The 18,790-nt window shown below is 50.9% G+C and overlaps 1 protein-coding gene across 1 annotated transcript in view; it reads right to left on the reverse strand.

Annotated features, from left to right (window-relative positions):
* The window catches only part of abcc3 (ATP-binding cassette, sub-family C (CFTR/MRP), member 3), a 50,446-nt gene that overhangs the window by 18,879 nt on the left and 12,777 nt on the right, over positions 1-18,790 (reverse strand). Inside the window, exons 3-18 of the mRNA XM_079757151.1 lie at positions 17,353-17,478; positions 15,567-15,704; positions 13,664-13,798; positions 13,214-13,275; positions 11,601-11,732; positions 9,785-10,048; positions 8,419-8,596; positions 7,632-7,793; positions 7,040-7,132; positions 4,338-4,541; positions 3,585-3,731; positions 2,866-2,953; positions 2,701-2,767; positions 2,424-2,550; positions 1,221-1,397; positions 477-644 (exon numbers count right to left, since the gene is read on the reverse strand). Coding sequence (XP_079613277.1) covers positions 477-644; positions 1,221-1,397; positions 2,424-2,550; positions 2,701-2,767; positions 2,866-2,953; positions 3,585-3,731; positions 4,338-4,541; positions 7,040-7,132; positions 7,632-7,793; positions 8,419-8,596; positions 9,785-10,048; positions 11,601-11,732; positions 13,214-13,275; positions 13,664-13,798; positions 15,567-15,704; positions 17,353-17,478 — 2,268 coding nt within the window. The remainder of the gene's footprint in view (positions 1-476; positions 645-1,220; positions 1,398-2,423; positions 2,551-2,700; positions 2,768-2,865; positions 2,954-3,584; positions 3,732-4,337; positions 4,542-7,039; positions 7,133-7,631; positions 7,794-8,418; positions 8,597-9,784; positions 10,049-11,600; positions 11,733-13,213; positions 13,276-13,663; positions 13,799-15,566; positions 15,705-17,352; positions 17,479-18,790) is intronic.

Below are 18,790 nucleotides of genomic sequence, written 5' to 3' on the forward strand. Positions count from 1 at the left end.
ATCATCTTATTACCATCCTTAGAAATATTTACCAGTCAGCCCCATAATTGGAGGACAGAGCGGCGGAGGAATGCGGACGGTGTCAAAGCACAGACGTCAGTTGTTATGTCATCGGTTGAAAAGTATAAGGGAATGGTGAACCTCTGCAGGTTACATTTAGATAGTTGATGTTTTTAGATTTATTTTGAATACTTTGCATGGCTTCGATGATAGAGATAGACAGATAGAGAGGGAGAGAGAGAGAGAGAGAGAGAGAGAGAGAGAGAGAGAGAGGGAGGGAGAGAGTGGGAGAGAGAGAGAGAGAGAGGGAGAGTGAGAGAGAGGGAGAGTGAGAGAGAGGGAGGGAGAGAGGGTGAGAGAGCGAGAGCGAGAGACCTCCTGTGTAATGCTACTAACCCAGAGAGAGAGCCCCTACCCGAATGATAGATTGCGTCTTGTGTGCGTTGGGACTGGAGCCTTGAGAGTGCCCTTCCTACCTTGCCCTTCAGCGCCCCCTCTGGCCCGATCAGGTTGTCGAAGATGTGCTTGGCCACGTGGGCGTCCACCGCGGAGAGAGGGTCGTCCAGCAGGTAGACGTCCGCGTCGCTGTACAGCGACCGGGCCAGGCTCACCCTCTGCCTCTGGCCCCCCGACAGGTTGATGCCCTGGGGGCAGCGGGAGAGAGAGTCAGGGACCGGGGGTCCTCAGAGACATGCAGGAGGACTAGCACTTTCTGCGTGGGAATACTGACAGCAGACGGGTTTCACTCTGGGTTTCACTTTCTTTGGCTTCATGGTTGTTTTCAACTTTCAAAAGAGGTTCTTTTCGTTTAAGACTGGTGGCCCAGAGTGTGTTTGCTCACACCGTGATTGGTTGAATCTGGGTTTGACTTTCTCTAGCCTCATTGTTGATTCAACCGATGAACACTGTGTGGACTGGCCAGCAGTAGAAATACACCTAAAATGCCACTTTCAATTAAATTTCCCTCTGAAGGATTCATCCACTCAAGGTAGGTAAGTATTCTTCAGACTCTCTCTCTTCAGTATTGGTCATTTCCGGTTCCTGGCCAGGCTCTGTCTCATCTCCGCCCAGGAGCTCTGCTCTAACGCAGTAGGACTGATGGATCCAAGAGGACCCCCACCTCCACCCCCAGGCCTCCCACCATCACCTCCACCCCACCAGGCCTCCCACCATTACCTCCACCCCACCAGGCCTCCCACCATCACCCCCACCCAGGCTACCTTCTCCCCGATCTCCGTCATGTCGCCGCCGGGGAGCACTTCCAGGTCGGGGGTCAGGGCGCAGGCCTCCAGCACGCTGTGGTACTTCTGCTCAGCGAAGGGCTTCCCGAACAGGATGTTGTCCCTGAGGGTGGCGTTCTGGATCCAGGCCTGCTGGGGGACGTACGCCACCGAGCCCTGGGGGGGAGAGGGGGAGAAGCACAGGAATTTAACGATCCTGCAGTGGAGCTTGTTACATTTTTACATTTGCATTCAGGGTGTTCAGCAGGCGCTTTTATCCAAAGCGAATCCCCATTTGTCATAAAAAAGTGCAACAACAATATATATATAGATGTTCATAGAACCAAGTGCCGAGCACTAACCATCACTAGGTTCACTCATTCCCTGTGTACAGCAGTGTGAGCTAGCTAATGCAGAGGCTACACAATTACTACGAATAAATACAACATACAGGAAGTGCGTCAATTAAGTGCCAGGACGTACAACATACAACAGAGGGGGGAAGGGACTGGATGGCTATGCAGAGTCTAGGTGAACTCTGAACCGGTGAGTTTTGATGAACCACCGTTGCGGTCCAAAACCTGTTCTCTATAGTAGTCGCCCCCCCCCCCCCTCCACTAATAAAACAGCTCAGATGCAAAAGGGAGTGTAGCGTTGGAAAGGTGACGGCAACAGGTCCTACGAGATCTGTGGTTCCTGCGGGCTCACCCCCCCCCCCCCCCCCCCTTGTCTGCTGGGGTGATCTGTCTTTCAGTCCCTCAGCGGGGACATAGCCGGAACAAAGCTCACTCGGAAGCGCCCGACGTTGTCACATAACCGGGACGGGCCACACATGTTTCCACGTAGCAGCACATCCTGCCACGCCCCCTGTCAGCTCAATTTCCACGGCCCAGACGTCTAACTCAGTGGTTCTCAAATGGGGGTTACTTTGGAGTGCTCAGAAAATTGTAAAAAAAAAAAAGAAGAATATATACCAACAGGAAAAAAATATTGTATTCATTTTTCTCCGAAAAATATGTTGCGCAAGTGAAGGGGGTGCTCGGCCGAAGGAATATCTTAGAAGGGGTACACTAGTAGAGCAAGTTTGGGAACCACTGGTCTAACGTGTTCATCATGCGATGCTTTGTTGAACACGAGAGCCTGTGGACTGACAGCTGACGGGACCGCGTGGTGTGAGGTCGGTGCAGCTCTGGTGGTCCTTACCCGCACGGCCACGTCTCCTTCCATCTTCTCCATCTCCCCCAGCAGGGCGGAGATCAGGGAGGACTTGCCGCAGCCCACGTGGCCGACCACGGCCACCAGGGAGCCCTGGGGCACCAGCATGTTGATGCTGGGACACACAGAAGGACGTTCACATCCGGCAGAAGCAGACGATTTTATCCACAGCGACTCACAATAAGTACATTTGTCTGTGCGCTACTCAGTGCGGTCTATTGTGTTCCACAGGGGGGTGTCGTGCTGCCTGGGGTTGAGGGCGTACTTGTGGAGGGCAGGTGCGTCCTGCTTGTTCCAGGTGAATTTGCCGTTGACGACAGTCACAGAATGTTCTTTGGGGCAGAATGAAAAAAAGAACAGATTAATTGAGCGAATGAAAAGATGCCGGTGTTTGCGTCTCCCCAGGGGTGTGAGTCGTGACCTGGCTTACCGCTGGCGGCGCTGTTCTTCTGCACGGCCTCTGGGTCCAACTCGCTGTGGCTCAGGAAGTCCTGGATGCGTTTGAGGGACACACTGGCCTGGGGAGGGCAGGGGGGGGGGGAGAGAGACACGGTGATGTTACTGACACACACACAGAGAGGGAGGGAGAGAGAGAGAGAGAGAGAGAGAGAGAGGGAGGGAGAGAAAGAGAGAGAGAGAGAGAGAGATAGAGAGAGAAAGAGAGGGAGAGGGAGAGAGAGAGAGAGAGAGAGAGAGAGAGAGAGAGATCGTGACAGACAAGACAGACAGACTACCTGTATGATGCTGCTGACAGACAGACAGGCAGACAGACAGACAGGCAGACAGACAGACTACCTGTATGATAGTCAGATAGACAGACAGACAGACAGACAGACAGACAGACTACCTGTATGATGCTGCTGACAGATATACAGACAGCCTACCTGTACGATACAGGCAGACAGACAGACAGACAGCCTACTTGTATGATACAGGCAGACAGACAGACAGACAGGCAGACAGACAGCCTACCTGTATGATACAGACAGACAGGCAGGCAGACAGACAGACAGACAGGCAGACAGACAGACAGCCATGTATGAAACAGGCAGACAGACAGACAGGCAGACAGACAGCCTACCTGTATGATACAGACACAGACAAACAGACAGACAGACAGACAGGCAGACAGGCAGACAGACAGCCTACCTGTATGATGCTGCTGATGACCTGGGGCAGCATGTTGAGGGGGAAGCGGAGGATGTTGAAGAGCGACAGTGACACGAAGGCCTTCTCCGCGTCCAGAACGTTATTCTCGTCCACCTTCACGTACACGGCGAACGTCGTGAGCGCCACCTGTCAGACCACAGAGACGCGGGACCGCGGTCAGACGGGCGTCTGTGTACGCCCATCTCCCAGAATCATACTCCAAGCTCCCAGAATGGACCAACATGGATCTGGGATCAGGATGAGCTGACTCTCTCACTGAGCTGGTTGCTTGTTCAGAATCCTGAGTGTTGGCTTCAGTCGTTCACGAGACAAGGGGAAAGGAAAACCGGTGAAGACCGCATCTATACGGGAAGCTAAGATAGCGTGGAGTAGGCAGAGAAGGCCCTACTAATCACTGGCTTCATGGCTACGGTTGGCCAGGGACATCCCCGACCCGTCTGTTTCTCATTTCCTTATATTAGTTTATTTTTAGGGCATTTTGCAGATGCTTGTCAACCACGCAAGGCGACAGCCAGCTCGTCAGGAGCAGTCAGGGTGAGGCGACTTCCTCGGGAACGCCTCGATCAAACTAACAACCATCCGGTTACAAGGCGAGGCCTCCAGGAGACCATTACTCTGACCTCTAACTAGTCCCCCAAGGAGACTCACCAGCAAGGGGGTTGGTCCAGGCCATGGTGGAGACTAGTTCTCTGACCACTAACCAGTCCTGACCCAGTCCAGACCAGTACTCACCAGGAAGGGGGCGCTGGTCCAGGCCATGGTGGACAGGGCGCCCAGGTAGGCGGTGCGACGCAGGACGTCCAGCTCCTTCTGCCGGATGGCGAGGACCTTCTCCTGGAAGGAGCCCTCCCACGCGTACAGCTTCAGCACCTTGATGCCGTTCAGGATCTCGCTCATCAGCTTGATGCGGGCGTCCTTGTGCTGCATCTGTTGCACCTGAGAGGGAGAGAGAGAGACCGCGGTGAGACGGCCGTGCAACATGAGGCGCGTGTGTGTGTGTGTGCGCGTGCTTGTGTGTGTGTGTGAGAGAGAGAGAGAGAGAGAGAGAGAGAGAGAGAGAGCCTAGGAACAGATGGCTGTGCGACATGAGGCACTTGTTTTGTGTTATTAAACCTTTATTTTACCAGGCACGTCTCATTCAGACGACAAGACCTTTTCTTCGAAGGATCCCTAGACCAGAAAGCAGCAATGCAGTTTCGCAACAACATAAAACAAACACTAAAAGTACCTCAAACAAACCCTTTGGTAGTAGGTCTCAGAATCATTTACCTAACAGATGGGTGATGCAGGGTGAGACGGCAGTGCAACATGCATACAAGACTGCGGTCTCACAATTAGATTTGCCTCACAACCTTTCACTACATTATTCAATAATTAATGGGTTCAGATCCTTTAGCTACATGTCTGTCTGTAAGATGTTCCACGCTGCAGGGGCTGAAAACATAAAAGCCTGTTTGCAAAATCCAGTGCGTGACCTAGGGTCTGATAGGGGGATAGTGTTGTTTGAACACAAACCATAATTGCTAGTCCTTTGTGAGATACTCCCACACATGAAAGAAGGGAGCAGGCCAAGGATGGACTGTTTAATAAATATGTGCCAACGAGTGAGTCTGTGCAGGCACAGTGACGCCCACTGAACTCTGGCCAATGGGGGGCCATGTTGTGGCAACCGTCAGAGCTCTGTGGTACAGTGCCCAGCCAAGGCAAGCATTGGGCAGAGGTGTGCAACAGATCACCACAGCCCAATAGGGAAAAGACGAAGCCTCAATTCATTTCTTCCTGGCAGCTTAGAAAATAAGCAGGATTTGTTAAAAAAAAAAAATCGTTACTAAACTTTCTATGTGAAGTTTCAATTTTAAACGGCTATCAATTAAATGACCTTGATACTTGTACTGTGACACTAGTTCTATCTAACTGCCCTGAAAGGTTAACAAGCTAGGATGAGAAGTTAATGTTTTCCTGGCATTAGGAAACAAAATCCAATTAGTTTTTGTAGCATTTAACACAAGTTTCAAACTACCGTGACTATAGACTCAAATACCAAAAGCAGACTGTAAATACTCAAGCAAGAAAAAGACAGTAGTGTGTGTGTGTGTGTGTGTGCGTGCATGCTTGCGTGTGTGTGAGTGAGTCAGAGAGCATGTGTATGTGTCGGTCTGTCTGTCAGTCAGTCAGTCAGTCAGTCAGTCAGTCAGTCAGTCAGTCAGTCAGTCAGTCTGTCTGTCTGTCTGTCTGTCTGTCTGTCTGTCTGTCTGTCTGTCTGTCTGTCTGACTGTCTGTCTGTCTGTCTGTCTGTCTGTCTGTCTGTCTGTCTGTCTGTCTGTCTGTCTGTGTGTGCGTGTGTGTGTAAGTCTGTGAGTGAGTCAGAGAGAGTGTGTATGTGTCGGTCTGTCTGTCTGTCTGTCTGTCTGTCTGTCTGTCTGTCTATGTGTGCGTGTGTGTGTAAGTGGGTGAGTGAGTCAGAGTGATTCAGAGAGAGAACAAGGATTCTCCCTGTCGGATGATGCAACATTGAGTGACCCATTTCTGGAGTCAGGCACCCTGCGGTGACGTTCGTTGCGGTTTGGTTTCCAATCTTACAGGTCACTAATCACAGCGGTGCACAGAGAGGTTAAGTGCATAAAATGTCTTCCGTTGTGTGTGCATTAAAAGGATTCCTTGTCACCGTTCCATAACACACCTTCCAGACAATTGGCAAGGAGCCCGATGGAAAACAAGGCACCCCATACGACACACAAGGGAACACTTATGGCGCGCTTCCACCGGAGAGTGCGGGTGGGTTTGGTGCACAAAGGTGCGGCACGGATCGCTTTTCCACCGCCAAAAGTGGGCGTGACCCGGACTGAGCCGTATTGAGCCGTACTCGTCTCGCAGTGCTCCTCCGTTGGGGTACTGCGACGCAGTACCCCCGGCTTACCCCCGGCGTAAGCCGTAAGCCAGCTTACGGCTTAAACCCCGCCCTACCATAAGGGTGGCTGGAAACGCGAGCCGTAACTGAGCTGGGCCAAACCGCACCCTCACTACTCCACCAGGCCGCACCGAACCGACCGGCACCCTAGACACCTCGTTCACCTACACCCTGCATAGCCTCCCCCCTTACCCCCCCACCCCCCATACGCACTTATTGTATGTTGTACGTCCTGACACTAGTACAAGGCATCGTGTAGCATCTTACCCTAGCTATCTTTGTTGCATACAGGGAATGGGTTAACCTAGCAATTGCTAGCGCTTGGCACTTGGTTCTATGAACATCCTTACTGCACCGACGGAGATATAGTGTTTCTCTTTCTTCTGACTAATGTAATTATTGTAAGTCGCTTTGGAAAAAAAGCGACTGCTAATTGCCCTAAATGTTAATGTAAAAGGAACATATTTTTGGGTTCCTTTGGCTGCTACTGTGCGGATCGGAGACGTGTCTGAGCAGGGATCCTTACCTGATAGGCGCGGGTCTTCACAGCGATGGCAGCGTTTAGGGGAATCAGCAGCACCATGACGGCCAGCCCCGCCAGCACAGACGGACCCAGGTTCTGCATATCGGATTACAGAGACGTTCAGACATCCCAACACATGAAGGGAGACGTATCTGGAATACCAGCAGACAGGTCGTGGCAGATGATGTGTAAGGGAGACTGCCACAGAGTTCTGCTTTATACGCGTGTTGTGAAATAATCAGTCTGCGAGTTGTGTTGATGAGTGGACGTTGCAATCGTTACCGAAATCTTTTCCCAACACTTGTACGAGTCTCTTCTCTACTCTCTTCTGTTAGGAGACGCCAAAGTCTGGGGGTCCCTCTTAAAGAGGATCGATGACCCCTGACCCCATCACCTGAACCTCTGATGACAGAGCATCACAGTTTTCTTCACAACGTGTCAAACGTTGAATGTCTCCGCTTTTTGCCGACCAAACAATAAAGCTAAGTAAGCTAAGCTAAGCGTGTGCTTGTGGGAGCGTGTGTTTGTGTGTCGGAGCGTGTGTGTGTGTGCGCGTGTGTCGGAGCGCGTGTGCGTGTCGGAGCGCGTGTCCCACCTGCCACAGGAAGTACAGTGCCAGGATGATCTGCAGGGGCGCCGACCATAGCATGTTCAGGAAGGTGGTGAGGTCCATGAAGCGCTGGGCGTCCACCGACATCAGGTTGACGATCTCCCCCACGGTCGACTTACGCTTGGCGGCGTTGGTGATCACCAGGGACTGGGGGGGGGGGGGGGGGCAGGGGAGCAATCCGTTTAGCAATCGCTTTTGTAGTATTGATTTATCGGTGATCGCGCTGGTGACCCTGTGAACCTGTGACCCCTCTGTGAGCTGAGAGAACGAGGGTTGTACGAAACAGGAGCTAAAGATGTGGGACACGCAGAGGAAGGCCCTACTTTGGAGGTTATTCTGATTGAGTGTACTCTGTACCACTAGGCCTCTGGTTTTCACCAAAAATCATATCACCAAAGTAAACCTCCACCGCTACAAGGGCTGTAATATGTAATTTTGGTCCCGAAATAAATAGAGATTACTCCTGTGAGATGGTTGTGGGGATGTTTTTATCACAGTGATTGCTTACGAGTCAGAGTGAATAAAGCTAGAACTCATCTCTTTCAGTTTCCTCCAGTTTCCCCAAAATAAAGGTGTTTGTTTCATAGGGGATGTCACTGAGTGAATGACCAGCAGGCAGCCTTTGAGTGCTCTAGGGCCCTGGCACCTCCAACCATCCATCCACCCATCTATCACAGACAGAATTGTGGCAGGCTGGGGCCTTGTCGGGCTCCACTCTCCAGGCCCACCTGTCCCTCTGACTGGGGGTGGGGGGGGGGGGGTCTGCCCCTACCTTCCGGTAGATGGCTCCGATGATGGCGGTGCGCAGCCTCATGCCCGTGACGAAGCAGTACTGGAAGTGCTGGTGCAGGATGAGGGTCTGCAGCAGGGCCGTGAAGAACATGAGGAAGGCCAGAGCGTAGCCCCACCAGTCCGGGGCCCCCTTCTGCTTGGTGAAGGAGATCAGTAGTCTGGGGGTGACGCGAGCAGAGGCCGGGGTTAGGGGGGGATGGAGAGATGTGAACAAACAGGCGCCGTTTGGGCCACCATAACAGAAGTTCTGATTGTTGTGGTTCCTGATGCTCCGCCCCTATCCGCGGTCCCTGTTCAAGTTCACAGACGCAGACACACACACACACACACACACGCACACATCTTCATAGATAGGAAAACGGAACTAGAAACACGCTGACTCCCTCATAGTTAGGCGTACAGAACCACAAACACGCACGTACACACACACACCCCTATCCCACTATCCTAACCTGACCTTTGGCATTATATTTATTTGAATCCTTTGTTTTCTCCTTCCTGAGTGTGTCTCATCAAAGTGAATCAAACCAGACAACAAAGTAATCTGTTCAACCCATCGACTCTCAAGGGCTGCCTCAGACAGAAGCAGACGAGAAACATGACACGCAGAAAAAAGGGGAAATCCTTGATTTCCATCAGACACAGCACTTTTTTTTTTGGCTTTCTCAAATAGTTATTTTCTCGTCCAAAGCGTGAGAAAACCAATGCAAACAAGACTTATCACGAATAAACCGATGTGGATGGATAGGGCCTACATGGTCACACAGAGCCTGGTCTGTCTATGAACAAACAACATAAGCAAAATAAAATACCTGCTTTGCATCCCCAACATAGAGGCCATTTCAGATGAATGAAGCAGTCTCACAATGGAGCCAGGGGTGATAACATGCCCCCACGCTACAGGCAAGTTAACGACTTCACGCGAGGAGGAAAGTTTTAAATAATGTGGTTAGTTGCCCGAGGTTAGTGGTGTTCTTTGCCAAACATAAACATGGCGACAATGTAAAGACGGCTCACTTCAGGACAAACAAACAAATTTCACAACCGCAACACATGTCATTGTAACGTTACAACACATCTGCCCGTCTCCAGCAAACACAAGCCAGAGTCTGACTAATACTAATGCAAAACACATTCACCATGTTTACAATATTCACAAATAAACCCTGTTGATAAATGCGTAATATAAACTGTTTATTCTGTTTATTCTGTCTATACCAATGTCCCTCTGTCTCTGTCCCTCTCTCTCTCTCCCTCTGTCCGTCTCTCTCTCCCTCTCTCTCTCTCTCTCTCTCTCTCTCTCCCTCTCTCTCTCTCTCTCTCTCTCTCTCTCTCTCTCTCTCTACCTGAGCAGCTGGGGGCTGACGAAGCTGATGAGGTCCTGCAGCAGCTTGTAGGCGGAGCCGATGAGGAAGAAGGGTCCGAAGGCGCGGATCAGGGCCCAGAGGAAGGAGGGCTGGCGGGGGGCGGCGCGGCCCTCCGACAGCAGCACCTCCGTCTCCTCCGGCCCGTTCTCCACCGCGCCCGCCGCGCCCGCCGCCACGTGGTTGGTGGCGCCACCTGGAGGCGCCTTGGAGAACACTGCGTGGGCGGAAAAGGTCTGCTGCTCACTGGGGAGGGAGAGAGGGAGAGGGAGAGGGAGGGGGAGGGAGGGAGAGAGAGAGAGAGAGAGAGAGACAGAGAGAGAGGGAGAGAGAGAGAGAGAGACAGAGAGAGAAAGACAGAGAGAGAGAGAGAGAGAGCCAGAGAGAGAGAAAGATTTGGAAATGAGAGTTGATGAGATAAGAAATGTCATTAATTTGCGATCCAGGCAAAAAAAATGTCATCCTATCTAAGATGGACGAATTGTAGTGTATCGCCTCAAAGAGTAAACTCAAACGTTGGAAGGGAGGGAGGAAGAAACTAACCAATAATCTGACACTGGAACTGAGTCAGCCAGAAACAGCATTATACAAGCTGTCATATAAAGGTACATGATGTAGTCTAGTCATCACATTTCATAAATAAACAACATATAACGATCCTAACCTTTCATGTATAAATTCACAGAGTCAGACAGAGGACAAACCGGTTTTACTAAAGAGTCCACCCCTGTCCGTGGTGAAGAAAGGAGGGGAAACATCTCCCTTTCTTCACACATGTACATTTTAGGTTTGCGGTTCTCAAGTGTTGGCTGTCCGACCGACCCACTCAGCCGGGGGGGGGGGGTGTTTGAGCAGCGCATTCCGCCGTCTCCGAGTGCTGGACTGTCGTGCCGCTGCGCCGATGTTTAAGCAACCTCTCCTTTCCCATGTCCCACAATGCAAAGCGGTGAGAACATGTTTTCCCGTTGGTAACGGATGGCTTGGCAACCGGACACTGTGGTTCTCCGACCCCCGAGGAGAGGTGTGGAGCTACTGCTGTTTTGTTTTGTGTCTCTCTGTCTCTCTCTCTGTCTCTCTCTCTCTCTGTCTCTCTCTCTGTCTCTCTCTCTTTCTCTCTCTCTCGTTCTTTCTCTCTCTCTCTGTCTCTCTGTCTCTCTTTCTCTCTGTCTGTCTGTCTGTCTCTCTCTCTCTGTCTGTCTGTCTGTCTCTCTCTCTGTCTTTCTGTCTGTCTCTCTCTCTCTCTCTGTCTCTCTCTGTCTGTTTTATAAATATACATGATGTACTCTTTACGTAAAATTTGACGAATAAATGATATGACCTTATATAATGATGACCTTTCATGTATTAACGTATAAATGAGGAGTTTTTAAGTCAAAGTAGGGCTGTTCCTTTGTTTAGTGTATTTAGATATCGAGAGACTTCAGCCTCCAGTCACACGGCTCCCACCCAGCCGTCATCCAAAGGAACACTTTGTCCTTTGGCAGAAATCGTGGATTTATTTTAGTTGAAAACTCCTTTTGTCCTCAGCTCACCTCACCCACTTCCACTCCTCTGCACCCTGGGGTGCACGGGCGCGACACGCTAAAAACACAATCCAGTTTGTAGTGTTCTCCCAGACAAATAGGCAGGTTGGCAACCAAAACCTTAGTGCCGCATTGGCCTGTGACACCAGGGTGCCTGCAGGGTGCTAAGCCAAACCCTGACAAACTCTTTGAACTTTCTCCCAAAGTATAAGCAAACTACTCCAAGTACACCATCTATGATAAGGGCCTGTGTGTGTGTGTGTGTGTAGACGTACCTCGGGGCCTTTGCCTGCTCCTTGTCCCACTCCTCCAGGAAGCGGGGCACCACGGTCTGGGAGCTGTCCTGCAGGTTCAGCGACCACAGGTCCTTGGCTTCCAGGGGCATCTTGTAGCCCTTCACCGCCATCCTGACGGAGGGGCGGGACAGGAAGTGGTTAAAACACGGCCATCCTGACGGAGGGGCGGGACAGGAAGTGGTTAAAACACGGCCATCCTGACGGAGGGGCGGGACAGGAAGTGGTTAAAACACGGCCATCCTGACGGAGGGGCGGGACAGGAAGTGGTTAAAACACGGCCATCCTGACGGAGGGGCGGGACAGGAAGTGGTTAAAACACGGCCATCCTGACGGAGGGGCGGTACAGGAAGTGGTTAAAACACGGCCATCCTGACGGAGGGGCGGGAAAGGAAGTGGTTAAAACACGGCCATCCTGACGGAGGGGCGGGACAGGAAGTGGTTAAAACACGGCCATCCTGACGGAGGGGCGGGACAGGAAGTGGTTAAAACACGGCAATCCTGCCGGAGGGGCGGGACAGGAAGTGGTTAAAACACGGCCATCCTGACGGAGGGGCGGGACAGGAAGTGGTTAAAACACGGCCATCCTGACGGAGGGGCGGGACAGGAAGTGGTTAAAACACGGCCGTCCTGACGGAGGGGCGGGACAGGAAGTGGTTAAAACACAGCCGTCCTGACGGAGGGGCGGGACAGGAAGTGGTTAAAACACTGCATAAACATCGTGGAAAAATAGTAGAGCAGGCTGGGTTGTTTCATGGACAGACCAACATAGGAAGGGCTATTACATTTACATTAAGGGCGTTCGGCAGACGCTTTTATCCAAAGCGACTTACTTACTTAGCGCATTTGTCTGAAGACGGAGGAACAATATATAATGTATTGTAGCATACCGCTTAAAAGGGGGAGACATTGCAGAGTCCAGTTGAACTCTGAACAAGTGAGTCTTTGGATATGATAGGATATAGGAGACGGGAAAGTGGAGTAGGAGAGAGAGGGAATGCGTCCCAAGGCCTCAGGGTAGTATTGAACCCGGGGCGCTGTGATCCTTATTTGTCTGTGTGGTGAGCGTACCAGTGGGTTTAACCTCTGACGCCTCCGTGTGAAAACAACAATTGGAATGCCATGACGTGGTTCCTCTTCCCGAACGGAAAAGATCCACACGGCCCAAGGTTTTCATGATTCACGGATTTCATTTGTAAATAGGAAGTCGAATGTATATAGAGGTTGACTTTTTACTCTGTGTCCCATTCAGAATACTGAAACTACATACTACATAAAATATTGAATACAATCGCATCGTACTCCAGCCAATCACAGAGTCACGGTGATTCACTGTTTGAAGACAGCGCGTAAATTCCTCCCACATATACCCAGGACTTTGTTAAAAAAGTCCTGGGTACATACCAAGAGCATGTTTTGCCTGAGCACCTGTGTGTGTGTGTGTGTGTTTGTCTGTGTGTGTGTGTATGTGTGTGTGTTTGTGTGTGCGTTCTGTATTTATGTATGCATGTATGTGTGTGTGAATGTTTGTATGTATGTATGTGCGTGTGTCTGTGTGTGTGGGTGTGTGTGCGTGTGTGTGTGTGCGCACATACCTAGTGAACCACCAAAAGGTTATTGTGGAGAGGAAACCTGCGGTGGATTCAGGGCAGGGATTCTGTGGAAAGAGAGAGAGCGAGAGAGAGAGAGCGAAGGAAGTGAGGGGTTGTGTGAGGACACGAACTACCTTCAACTGTAAGCTGTGTGTTTGTGTGTGTGTGTGTGTGTGTGTGTGTATGCGTGTGTGTATGTGTGTGTGTGTGTGTGTGTGTGTGTGTGTGTGTGTGTGCGTGTGTGTGTGTGTGTTTGTGGTTGTGTGCGTGCACATGTGTGTCCAGTGCCAAGTGCAGATTAAATGAAGTTTTGACCAGGGTAACAAGGACAGCCTATACACCTGATTAATGTTTCAGTAAGCTCACACACCCGCACACACACACACACACACACGCACGCGCACACGCACGCACATACACACACACACGTGGCCTGCTGTGCGGGGGACTCACAGGGTCTGTGACCACGGTGGAGAACAGGGGGGGCTTCTCGTTGAAGCAGCTGAGGATGAGCTCCAGCAGCACCAGGCTGAAGTACAGGTAGAAGGTGGTGAACCGCAGCCTATCAGGGGGCTCACTCCCAGCCTCCTACACACACAGGGGGGGACAGGCACACGCACACACACACACACACACATGGGCACAGGCAAACGCACACACACACACGGGGACAGGCAAACGCACACACACACACGGGGACAGGCAAACGCACACACACACACACACACACGGGGACAGGAAAACGCACACACACACACACACACATGGGCACAGGCAAACGCACACACACACACGGGGACAGGCAAACGCACACACACACAGGCAGACAGGCACAAACACACACGGGCACAGGCAACCGCACACACACACACACACACACACACACACACACACACACACACACACGGGGCCAGGTACACACACATGGGCACAGGCACATGCACACACACGGGGACAGACACAAAAACACACACACACGCACGCAGACACACAGGGACACCCAGACACGCAGACACACAGGGACACATGCACACGCACACACACACAGACACACACACACACAAACACTTGGGTTAAAATCAAAAACAAACATAAACATGGAAACAACACAACATATCAAACGACAGCAACAAGGTTTCACGACTGCCATGGAGAAGGGACAATGTTTGTCAGGTTGACAGACAGAGAGACAGACAGGCAGTCGGTCTCTCTGTCGGTCAGTCTGACAAACGTGGTCCTCACCTGCGGATATCAGTCCATTCTGAACAGTGTGCTGGCCGCCAGCGACCAAAACGAGCAGTAGACATACAAACACATTTGAATAGCGTGGCATCTAATTCCATATCACACTACGACGGTATTCAAATGATTTCCATCGTGGCAGATCCCTATCCCATAGCCCTCCCTCTGTCTCCCGGCTATGTACCCGGCCACATCAGATTTTCTGCCTTATACTGCACTATGTATACTACTTTACATAGATATATTACTATATACAATGTTGTAGGATCACTCTCTTTGTTGTTTTACCTACCTTCTTTATTGTATATTTTTTATTGCATTTTTCATACTTCGTACCTGCACTGATAGCTTACAAAACTGGACTTTCATGTACAGCAATGATTGCATGTTTGTTGTGAATTTGCACAACAAAGGACTTGGACTTGAACTTCACACAAACAGAATTAGCAGCTCTAGGTGTTGAGATCGTTAGGACTCGGCAAAGTACAACGGCTAATCTAATCCAATCCAAATCTATTCCCCCGAAACAGCCCCAGTCCTGGTCAGAAGCTAATGCAATCATACACTGCTGCTACTGGCTGTCCCTGTTTGACCCCCACGCAGACCAGGGTGGGGGGGGGGGGGGGGGGGAAGAGAGTGAGAGAGTGTGAGAGAGTGTGAGATTGTGAGAGAGAGAGTGTGTGAGTGTGAGAGTGAGTGAGTTTGAGGGTGAGCGTATGAGAAAGTGAGTACGTTTGTGAGTGAGATTGTGAGAGAATGAGAGAGAGTGAGTGAATGAGATTGTGTGTTAGAGTGAGTGAGGTTGAGTGTGAGAGTGTGAGAGTGAGGGAGAGAGTGAGTGAGAGAGAGTGTGAGAGTGAGTGAGTACGAGAGTAAAGAGCGAGTGAGTGTGTGAGAATGAAAGAGAGAGAGAGAGAGAGATAGAGAGAGAGAGAGAGAATGAGTGAGTGAGTGAGTGTGAGAGATTGTGAGAGAGTGAGAGTGGGTGAGTGCAAGAGTTTGAGTCACTGAGCGAGTGAGCGAGCGATTGAGTGAGTGAATGAGTGAGCGAGCGAGTGCGTGAGTGTGAGAGGTGAGCTGAGGACAGCTCTAGCCCGTGGGGGAGACGCCTCACCGTGCTGGAGGCCTGGAGGATCTTGGAGCGGAAAGGCACGATGGCGCACAGCAGGGACAGGAACCAGAAGATGAAGAGCACACCCGACGACTGCATGCCCCTCAGCCGCTCAAACTGGATCAGGAATGTCACCAGAAGCTGCTCACAGCAGGGGAGAGGGGGGGGGAGACGGGGGAGAAGCGAGGGAGACGGAGTGCTATTAGGCCAACGGAAGTTCGCATTGAGACCGTCCTGTTCAGTTTCTGTCTGCAGAGCAGTTTGGCCTCCATCCTGTGGAATGAACATGTTTTAAACTGCTAGGACCAATCAGCACTCGGCAGAGGTATTAGAGGACCAATCCGCGCTCCGTGGAGGTATTAGAGAACCAATCAGCACTCAGGGGAGGTATTAGAGGACCAATCATTGCTCAGTGAGGGCGTTTATGCCATGAACCAGGAGCATCGCAGTCTAGCTGAGACGTTGCAGTAATAGCTCAGCGTTTCTGTTTCTGCTCAGTTCATGAACCTGCTCCTGGGGGAAGCCTTTTTGCGATTATGTTTGTTCAGTCATTTTGAGTTATTTCATGTTTGCTACTCATTTGACATTTCACGCCACACTGGAGGGATGAATTGGACTGAGGTTGTTATTTCCACAATGATACGAATCGTGTTGTTCAAACAAAACTGTGGCTGTGCCTGGTGCACTGCCATGAGACCTGGAGCACTGGCCTTGACTTTGTCAATATTAGGTATTAGTCAGTATTAGTCACCCTATGCTGGTTGTGCTCAGACTGCTTCCTTCCACACCTACGGACTGACAACATGTGCAGCCATGTGGTCGCTCCACGTGTCTTCCTGAAGTCGTAACGTGGTTCGGGTTAGAAGTGAAGCCTATTGGTGCCTTGCTCGCTCTAGAAAGGAGCTCTTTCTAGGTGCCAGGTGTTTCTCTACCTCAGGACTCCCTTCTTCTAGGCTTCTACCAAACCTGGAAGCAAGCTGCGTCCGTCAGCCTGGCGTGAAAAAAGCCAATGGAGAAACGCAACACGTGTGTGTGTGTCCCAGGCCCATGTAGACAGCAGCGGCCCTCCCAGTGTCTTGTGGTCTCCTGTTTAAAGTGTGAATAAGTAATGAGACTAAAGGCGTCGCCTGCTGTAAACAGGTTTGGGGTCGGTTGCCTGTTCAGGAGCACCCGACCGCTGCGAGGCCAGTGATGGCAAGTCTAAGGTCTAGCCTCTGGACAGATGGCTGCGTAAAAGGCTCTTCACCGAGGTTGTGTGTTTGCCTTGATTTGATCTTCTGCTGTTTCAGACTACAGTGCATCTTAATTTCCTTAGGCCAAAAGCACGTGGCCATGACGAGACAGAAGCAAGCCAAAGTCATGTTTTAGGATATTAATGTTTAATGTTCCACTTGTTTCATACGGAAACAAGCAGCTACCTTTGCCCTCTGTGTGCTTTGCTCTGTTAAAACGATTTGAATGATTTAAGTCTTTGTTTTGCTCACGCTACCAACATGAAGCTAAGGTTTATGGCAAACAGGGCGAGAAATCTCTGTTTAATACCTGGATTGTTCCCTTACTAATTTCCCTACCGGATGGCAGTCAAACATGGCTGCAGACGCAGTCAAATCCCAACCCGTACAACAACACAAACATAACACAATGACACAGCAATAACTTTGCATAGGGCCATTTCCAGTTTATAACCCAGTCCTCTGTCGTTACAGTTCTCCGGTGATCAGCATCATCTTAGGGCCTGTAAACGTGCCTTTATAGACTCTGCTTCCCCTTCCCCAGGGCCGATTCTCACCATCGTCATGCCGACCACCAGCGGGGTGACGAAGTAGATGGGGGGCCGGGTCAGGCCGTTCCGCAGCTCGTGGAATGAGTAGAAGAGGTCCGACCAGCATACCAGCCACAGGACGAAACCGAAGGCCTGTCAGAGACGGGGAGACACAGGGAGCGATGAATGGACTGCGTCTATACAGCGCTTTACTGACCAGCGGCCACTCAAAGCACTTTACAATATCGCCTCACATTCACCCATTCATGCACACATTTACACACAGACGACGGCGGAGTTAATCACGCGAGGCGACAGCCAGCTCGTCTGGAGCAGTCAGGGTGAGGCGTCTCGCTCAACGACACCTCGACACTCAGCTAGGAGGAGCCGGGGATCGAACCAGCAACCTTCAGGTAACCAGCCGACCTGCACTACCTCCTGAGCAACATGCGGCCCCCCCCCCCGGAGAGACACATGGAGGTCAAAACACTTTATTTAAAAAGGTGCCGTAGGAACGATTTGAGCATTGTGATTGACAGATGAGCGTCCCCAAACCAATCAGGGAACAGATGTCCTGATGGGGCGGAAAATAGTTGGGCGTGGTTGAAAATCTAAGCAGACTCATACAGAGGGAGGTGCAGGGTTTTCTCACGGAGAATTCAACTATCTCTCATCTGTCAAAGTTTCTAACAAATTGCACTCAGATGACAGCTCTTAAATCTCCTCTTAGCACCACTAAAAGACACCAATAAACAGAAAACACACAGGGAGCGATAACCCTTATTCGTTTTCTGCGTTTTCCCCATAAGTAGGGAAACACATTGAGACCCCACCTGTTTATTACAGTCAAACCCCCCCAAAAAAGGGTTGTTTGGGGGGGGGGGTTTCCAGGGCAGGTACTGGAGGCCTGGATACATTGTTGCCTAGCGGCAGGCCGTGTAAACATGGCCGTGCTGAGCCATGTTTACATGGCTCAGCACGGCCTTTGAGGTCGTACCAAGCAAACATCTCCTGAATAAACATGGACCTAACCCGGTGCAGGAGTGAAGCAGGGAGCGGGGGGGAAGAGGAAGCGAGCGGAGGGGAGATTATTGGAATGCGGCCGAAGACTCATCAGCCCTCCTTACTAGGGCTGCACGATGTATCGGTTTCGGAATCGAAATCGCGATACGCGCATGTGCGAAATTTGTATCGCTTGATGTGAGATATATATATTAAAAAAAAAAACATGTACGGTTTTTCCATGACTAATTTTCCATGACTAATCTACAAGGGAAATCTCTCGGATTAAACATAATTTACTGTGTTTGACGGGTTCTTGGATACACAAGAATCTGTTCCTAGGGAGCGGCATGAAGGCTCTGGATGCACACTGATTCACCAACAATATCTGATCATGTAGATCAGTTTATGATCAGACAGCCAAATGAAAATCAAAAATCTTTTATTAGATGCATAATTCTTT

The sequence above is a fragment of the Pollachius pollachius genome (assembly GCF_949987615.1).
Source record: "Pollachius pollachius genome assembly, chromosome: 19".
Lineage (NCBI taxonomy): Eukaryota > Metazoa > Chordata > Actinopteri > Gadiformes > Gadidae > Pollachius > Pollachius pollachius.